The sequence below is a fragment of the Ambystoma mexicanum genome, chromosome 2q (genome assembly GCF_040938575.1).
Source record: "Ambystoma mexicanum isolate Mex_15411 chromosome 2q, UKY_AmexF1_1, whole genome shotgun sequence".
Taxonomy (NCBI): Eukaryota; Metazoa; Chordata; class Amphibia; order Caudata; family Ambystomatidae; genus Ambystoma; species Ambystoma mexicanum.
The window spans coordinates 396,889,330-396,897,797 of record NC_090924.1 but is presented as its reverse complement, the minus strand read 5'-3'; the positions used below and the strand labels follow the sequence as shown (position 1 = coordinate 396,897,797).

Here is an 8,468-nt window from a genome sequence, read left to right as displayed (position 1 = left end):
TTCTTGGCCCAAATAGAAAATTCCTATAATATAAGAAAACTGTCTAGAATATAAAAAAATACAATAGATTCAACAACGGATATTTTATTGAATATGACGTTAGAAGAGAAAGGAATAAGACTAATGGCACTACAAAACAGGATGGCTCTTGACATAATATTAGTTGATCGTGGGGGAGTTTGCAAACTCGTAAAAACTGCATGCTGTGTGTTTATAGATGATTACTCCCCTACGATATTTAAAGCAATCCGGAAATTACATGTCCTAAGTTCCACACTCTCCACTGAAGAAGAGGGTTGGGGTATGGGATCCTGGTTTTGGGGACTGTTGCGGTCCTGGGGATGGAAGTTCATTTCGATACTAATGGTGGTACTTGGTATATTCATAACATGTTGCTGTTGCATACAATGCTTACCAATAGTTTGCACTGAAATAACTGATGGATGTACTAAGGGATGTATGCACATGGTGTCGAGAGGAAAACAAACGCATGGCCGGAATAACAGAGACACTGATGAAACAGAAACAGTAAAACAATTCATGGCTATAGACATTTATAATGAAGATGATGCTTATGATACCATGAAAGGTTTAGACATAGATACCCCAGACTTATCCTCATCAGAGGAGGATACAATAAATGAATAAGACGTTTGGCATACGGCCAAAAGGAGGGTTTGTCAATCTGGAAAAGTGAATACCCTTCATTTGGTTGACGGATGTATCTTGATGGCCGAAGGCCAACCGTCTTATGCACAGAATTATAGAAATACAGACTGCTATGCTTGACCAGCAAGCGGCCATTTTAAACGTAGCAAGAATCGCCATTTTGCTTGTTAACCATTGCTCATTGCTTTCTGTCTAAACTGCTTTGCAGCTTGCAATTCTTGCGAATTCTGCTTACTCTGCTCAACTGTTAACATTGTTGTCTGAATATGAAAGGGCAAGGTCGCGGGATTGAGGAGTTCGTTGAAACTCCTCATGAGTAGCCCAGAAAGGAATGCCCACGCACCCTCTATGTAGCCTTGAGGGAGAGCTGCAGGGCATTTAATCATTTCACAGCTGCCAGCCAGTCTCGTACTCTGGTAGAATATGTTAGAATAAAGCAGCTAAAGGCTTGAATTATGCTCTTCTTACGGCTCTTCTTACGGCTCCCCTTCGCAAAACCCTTTTAGAGTGTGTCGGCTCCCAGGACACGAATAGCACCTCACAGATAGCAAAGCATGGAATGTGGCTCTTCCTCCGTGTGCAGCTTGCTTCCAAGAACAGAAGCACCGTGTTCTGTTCAACAACTAGAAGATGCCTCGGCACTTTCTAAATAGCATATTGTTACTAGAATAGACATTGAAAGTGTCATAATTGTCATGCTCGTCGGAAATGTCCATCATCATCCCTAGTTCAAAGAAACTCAATAAAAGGGGGGTGTTAAACATGACATTGCTGATTGTATGATATGTATTTTGTATATATGTAACTGATGTACGTAATTCGCTCTCTTGCGTCCCTCGAGGTCTAGAAAATACACGTCGCAGGCGTGAGACCAGAATTGGCCAATTGGGACTATTTTGCTTGCAATAAACCCTAGCATTGGGAATTTGAACCTCGTGTCTGGCGCATCTTTTCGTGTATGGTTATTGCCTTGTTTCCATATCGCGAGGGACCCCTAGGGGCCTCTTTCACCAACTGCCAAAACCCCGCGCCACATGGACTCCTTGGGGAATTTTATAAAGCATACATAGATGTACTGGTGCCCAGGCTTCTGGAAGTGTTTGCAGAAGCATATGAGTCACTAGTATCACCCAGCAGCGTAAGGGAATCCACTATTGTGCCCATACTTAAGCCATGGAAGCCCCTGCAGCATTGCAGATCATATAGGTCACTCTCTACGGTGAACCAGGATTGTAAAATCTTAACTACGGTATTGGTAAACAGACTTAAAAAGGAGATAGGACGTTTATTGATACTGATGAAACCGAGTATGCCCCGGGCTGCTGCATCTCATGGAACTTGCGCAGACTACACCATGTGATAGACAGTATGAACCTTTTTGAGAGGTGATTACGTGGTGGCCTCCTTGGACGCAGTCAAGTCCTTTGATTTGGTCCAATGGGACTGGCTTCTGTGGACCCTTGAGCGGTTTGGAATTGGTGCCACCTTTCTTTGATGGTTAACATTGATTTACACTGCACCTAGGGCCAGGGTGAAAACCGGGAAACAGATTTCTGAGGTATGGGAAGTGCATAAGGGTACCAAGCAGGGCTGCCCGCTGTCACCAATGCTGTTTCTCCTGGTGGTGGAGCCACTGTCAATTATTCCTTAGAACAGAGTATACAGAGGCAGGAATCATGATAGATGGGGTGGAACATCTGGTCTCCCTGTACACAGATGATATGTTAGACGTAAACCAACCAGGTCAATTTACTGCAACTTCTAGATTTCATTGATCCTTAACCATGTTTTCTAGCATCAGGGTTAACCGGGAGAAATTCAGCTCATTGCCATTGGCAGCTACCAAATTTGGACCTGTAGTTGACCCCTTCCAATACCTGGGCATTAATGTGTGGCATGACCCAGCCTCTTCACATATAAATAATACACAGAAGGCTGTAGATGATGTCACAACTCCTTGAGGTTTTGGAAAAGGCTGCCTCTTGGGGTGCCGGGAAAGGCAGCACTGTTAAAGATGGTTGTACTTCTGCGTCTCCTATATAATTTTGCTAATGTACCTTAAAAGATACTTGGAGGATTTTTTCGGCGGTTGGATACGCTGGGCCAGGAATTTTTGTGGGGGGCAGGGAGGAACAGAATTGCTTTAGACACATTGCAGAGGGACTATAGTGGTAGCGGAATAAGGGTACCCCACTTTGAGTTTTATTACTTAGCAAGACAACTGCAGTTTGTGGTGAATTGGCTGGGAGATGAGGCCTCACAAGACACCCCGGTGCTGCAGTCGATGTTGGGGCACTACTTCCTGAAGGAGGTGCTGTGGGCAGAGGGAGTGATGCTACCGAGACCCTCTAGACTGTTGAAACATGGTAAAGATTTGTGGCGCAGGGCCTGGAAACTCTTGGGTATCCCTGACCCTTGCTCCACGTGTCCCCACCTTGGCAGGGCTAATTGGGGCCCAACAGGGCACTGTGAAACAGTTTAGAAGACACTGGGAAAGTAAAGGAATAGCTGTGGTGGACAAACTTTTTAGAGATGACAAGATGATATAATTCCCGATCCTTGTCAGCGAATATGGTATACACAGGGTCAGTTCTTGGTATACTTGGGCATGGTCAGAAGAATGGACAAGATATGGCCGGGCCTAAGGGAGGAAGCAGAGATCAACGCAGCACTAGATATTATGTACAATATGTTGGAAGGCGGCCACATGGTCTCCAGGCGAGCATGGGAGTGTTTGGTGTGGGCTGCATTTGGGTGAGGACAAGCAGTGGAGGAGGATGTTCAAGAGACCAGAGGAGGCGAGAGCGACTGAGTATGGAGGCTATTGTTAAAGAGAAGGTCTGTACAGTGTTTGTATGAGAGAGAGAGGAGTGTACACAGGTGGGGTAGAGTAGGAGTGGTGGAGTGGGGTAGTAGGGGCAGAGGTGGAAGGTGGTGGGAGTAGCCAGCATATGACTTTAGTGGTAGAGTGGGAGTTAGTAGTAGAAGGCTGAGCAGGGCACCATACCCTTGGGTGCCTATAATAGTGAGAGAGGTGTGCAGGGTACCATATCCCTGAGTAACCTGGAAGGTAAGAGCAAGGGGTAGTGGTAATAGCTTATTGGGAAAAGTAGTTGTGGTAGTAGCAGGAGGAACAACAGTGAGTGGTAGAATAGGAGTAGATATTGGTACAGAGAACACCAGAGTTAATATTAGAGGAACAGTAGGAGGCAGAGAAGTAGAGTGAGAGGGAGAAGAAGGAACAGAGATAGAGGCGTAGTTGGTGATATAAGTGGTAGTCAGAACAGAAGTGGGAAAAGGAAGTAAGATCGATGGGTAGAGGTGGAAAGGTGGAGTTTGAGATTGGAGGGGCAACGACATGGTAGGAGGAGAACAGTTTGAAGGTTCAGTATAGTGAGAGGCTGTGAAAGATATATGTGACGCTCCGTGAAAAAGGCACCATTACCTATTGCCGGAGAGACTAGCCAATAATAGGAGAGGGAAAGTTAGAAGTTCCCTAGGGAGGCAGGTAGCCAGCATCTTAGGGAAAACACCTATAGTCATAATTAGAAGAACGGATAGGGGTTACTGTTCTGTAGTTTACTAACAACCCGGTAGGGACGTCTGGGGCTGGGAGGTGGGTCCCAGGCCCGGGAAACTTGAGAAAGGAAAGGGACGGCCCTAGCACTATCATTCCCAATTCCTTAGAATCAAAAGCAGAAGCAGCCATTCTGACCATTACGTTTTTAAATAAACACCCTTGGATTTTTCATAAGAGTCAGCATGGTTATTTGTGACGGGCCGCCCCGTCGCATGTGTGGTGTCGATCGTGGGATGCTTCAGGCCCCGATACAGAGGTCAACCAACATCCAAATGTTGCCAGTCCAAAGGGTAACCACTATAGCTCGAATCCCCACGCTGGTAACCCTGGGGGCCACCGGATGTGATCTCTATGTGGATGAAAATGTTATTAAAGAGTTTGGTTTGGTCCGTAGAGAAATACAGGTGGAGTTACCGGAGGGGACTTACGGGAGAGTAGCTTCGATGTTTGGGCTGGCTCTGAAACATTCCCTCGATGTAGGGGCAGGAGTGACCAATCAGGACTATCGTGGGGAGATCAAGAGCCTTCTACAGAACTTTGGGAATACTTCCCAGATCATCAAACAAGGAAAACCCACAGCACAACTGATTTGTGAAATCCTGCTTATCCCAGAAATCGAGGAGGTCAGAACATTGGACAGCTCTGAACATGGAGAAGCTGGATTTGGTGAAATGACCGAGCTGCAAGAGGCCCCCGGAGAGCTCCAACGAGACCCCGGGAGCCGCTTCAGTCCAATTCGCAGAAGCACAAAGGACTGACCCCCCTCTTGGAACAAGCACAACAAAACCTGGTATCCCAGGAGGAGAATTGCTCCCTAAAGACCCCTCAGTTCATAGGGAAGAATGGGCTCTTATATAGAGTCGATTTGAATATTGAACTGGAAAACATATTGAGTGCATATTTAAACATCAAAGTGAGGAAAACCTGAAATCAAGCATAACGAATGCACGTTAAATATCAAACTGAATGAAACCTTGCAATTTCACTTATTGAACATGGAAGTGAATAACACTTTTTATGGGCAACGAAGCGGACAGCCAAAGAGAAAGTGCCCATGGGAAAAGAGCACACAGGAAAGAGCGCAAGTGTAAAAGAGTGTTATAGGAAGGTGGGACATAAGCAAGACCACCCTACAGTGAACCTTACAGATAATTGCAGTGTGGCAAGGCCAAAGACTGGCAAGAGGTGTGCGACACTTTTTATTATTATCAACTCCTGGTACCATGTCAGTTTCTGAAAGCAGTTTTAGAATTGGCACATTCAAATTTGACAGCAGGACATTTGGGATAGGAGAAGACCCTGAACACACTTCTCAGTTGGTTGTACTGTCCCTGGGTCTATGCAGAAGTCAAACAATTCTGTGCCTGTTGGCCAGTGCGTTAAAGGACCTTGTGAGAAACCGGACAGCGTTCTCACATATACTTCCTTTGGATCCCCTTCAAAGGTGGCCAGGGAAAGGCCATCGCTCTTGGACCCTGACCCTGGGAGTGGAGAAGTGAGGGATGAGTACCTGGGTGGAGGGTCCTTGAAGATTGGGCATGAAACGTCCTCAGGCAAGATGCAGTATGCCACATCTTTCTTTCAGGAAGAATCCTCTGTCCCAGAGTTAGTCATGGGGTATTGTCATCCCTTTCCCATTGACCCAGAAATTGTCCAGGGATATTACCACACTAGAAGCAACAGAAAGAAGGTGAAGAAGCGAGGGGTTAAGGATAGGGCAGGCAAGACATGGTATCCCCCTTTCCCAACTGATGATCAATCTAACTCTCCCCCGACCTTCATGGGGTATTTCAAAACCTCTCCCTTCATTTCATCACATTTGACATTTTAAAGTACTGGGACGAGGAAGAGGAGACTAAGAGTAATGCACCCTTCACCTACATTTCACCATTTTGTTTCTGGATGAGGAAGATGCCTGCAGGGTATGGTGAGAGTTAGACATGTCCCCTTGATTATAGTCAGGCAAACATATTGAAGGGTTGCAGGTGTATAAAATGGGAGCCAGAGAATGGTATAGAGAGAAACGGGGAAGACTGTGGGAAAAAGCGACCAACAGGGAAACCTTTCCAGTAGGAGGCAGCCGTGGTGGGACCTGTGGAGGAGCCAGATGCGGGCCAGAAGCTCAGAGAGGGAGCCTCTGTGTTGTGGAACTGTGCAGAAGGAAGGAGGAAGCCGTCTGTCTCTCCATCAAGGCATCAGAGCTACCAAGTGTGAGAGCTGGGCCCTGGTAAGCGCACGGGGCTCGCAGGAACTGCTCCGCCGACCTGCAAGGAAGGAGGAAGCAGCGGGAGCCGTTCAGGAATGAAGACAAGTATCGGTGAGTGTCGGGGAGAGGCACTCGATAACCAGGGCGTTCATAAGCGGGATGCGAGTGGGGAATGAATGCACTCCAATTACCGTACTACACGGCCACTTGAAAATAAGCACAATTAATACTTATTGAATACCGAACTGAATAACAACTTGAAATTAAACAATACTGAGTGCATATTGAACATCAAATTGAAGGAAAACTTTAAACAATGCATACTTATTGAATATTGAACTGGAAAACATATTGGGCCTCATTACACGGACGGCGGTAAGGGTTAACGGTCACCGTTAATGGCAACGGTGACCGTTAACCCTTACCGCCGTACTACGAGGTCCCTTTGCGGGTTGGAGGAATTAACGCCTGCTTCTTGCAGGCGTTAAGTACCAACCCGCTAAGGGACCTCGGAGCTAATTACGGCACCGCAAAATTGCGGTGCCGTAATTAGCGCCTTCCCCATTCCCATAGAGCCCTATGGGGCAGAAATGGGAATGGGGAAGGGCAATGGCGGAAAGGGGATTTACCGCCCCTCCAACCTTGGAATGGGGCGGTAAATCCCCTTTCCGCCAAGGCGGTGCCGGTAATTTACCGGCATGGTCCAGGGTGCTAATAGCACCCTGGATTACCGCCTTCCGTGTAATGAGGCCCATTGAGTGCATATTTAAACATCAAAGTGAGGAAAACCTGAAATCAAGCATAACGAATGCACGTTAAATATCAAACTGAATGAAACCTTGCAATTTCACTTATTGAACATGGAAGTGAATAACACTTTTTATGGGCAACGAAGCGGACAGCCAAAGAGAAAGTGCCCATGGGAAAAGAGCACACAGGAAAGAGCGCAAGTGTAAAAGAGTGTTATAGGAAGGTGGGACATAAGCAAGACCACCCTACAGTGAACCTTACAGATAATTGCAGTGTGGCAAGGCGAAAGACTGGCAAGAGGTGTGCGACACTTTGGGACAGAGCTAATCAAAAGAAGCAAAGGAGTGTGAACATTGCACATAAGCAAGAGGTGAACCAAGAGGAACTACAAGAGCACAACTCTTCCTCTACCTCCTCCTTCTCTCCCTCTACCACTCCAGACCCTTCTAAGACTGTTTCTCCTCTTCCCTTCTCCTCCTCCCCCCTGTTCGCTTCTGACAATGTTTCTAGACAAGTCCGATCTATGAAAGTATTGTCAAAGCAGGTGCTCCCCTGCTACTCCAGAACCATTAAGGACCACATCGACACCCTTACTCCAGCCTTGGCCGATTTCTGTAATTACTCTTTTGCCACTGGAACCTTCCCCTTCCCTCTTAAGCACTCCCTTGTGCACCCCTTCTTAAGAATCCTTCTGCCGATCTTTCCTCTCTGTCAAACTATCGCCCGATCTCCATCACTTCTTTCCTGGGCAAACTCCTGGAAATGCTGGCCATCTCCCAGCTTAATCTTCATACTGAATCTGTTGGTTGTCTCCATGACCATCAGTCTGGCTTCAGAGCAGCCAGAAGCACAGAAACTCCTCTCCTGAACACCCGTGTGAAGACTTGCTCTCCAATACTGACTCTAACCTTCTTTCTGTCCTCATTCTCCTTGATCTATCCTCTGCTTTTGACACGGTCACCCACGCCATCCTGCTCAATCGTCTCTGAGACAACCTGGGTATCTCTGGGCAGGCGCTTGCCTGGTTGACCTCCTTTCTCACGGATCAAAACTCCTAGGTCCAACTCAGATCTTTCCTCTCTACTATCTCTCCCTCTACTTGTGGTGTTCCCCAGGGGTCTAACCCCTCTCCCTCCCCAGGGATCTAACCTTTCTCCCTGGCTATTTAACCACTACCTGGCACCTCTGGCCCACCGCATCTCTACCTTCTGCTCTAACTTTCAGTATTATGCGGATGACACTCATCTCTCCGTCAGGCTCCCC

At 46.9% G+C, this 8,468-nt stretch overlaps 1 protein-coding gene across 1 annotated transcript; it reads left to right on the top strand.

The window, feature by feature from the left end:
• Positions 1-4,431: 4,431 nt before the first annotated feature.
• LOC138568711 (uncharacterized) lies at positions 4,432-5,007 on the top strand. The gene has a single exon (XM_069646493.1). The coding sequence runs from the start codon at positions 4,432-4,434 to the stop codon at positions 5,005-5,007; it is 576 nt and encodes a 191-aa protein (XP_069502594.1).
• Positions 5,008-8,468: the final 3,461 nt, after the last annotated feature.

Coding starts and splice junctions, on each gene's coding strand:
- LOC138568711 (XM_069646493.1), top strand. CDS start 4,432: ATGGTTATTTGTGACGGGCCGCCCCGTCGCATGTGTGGTGTCGATCGT.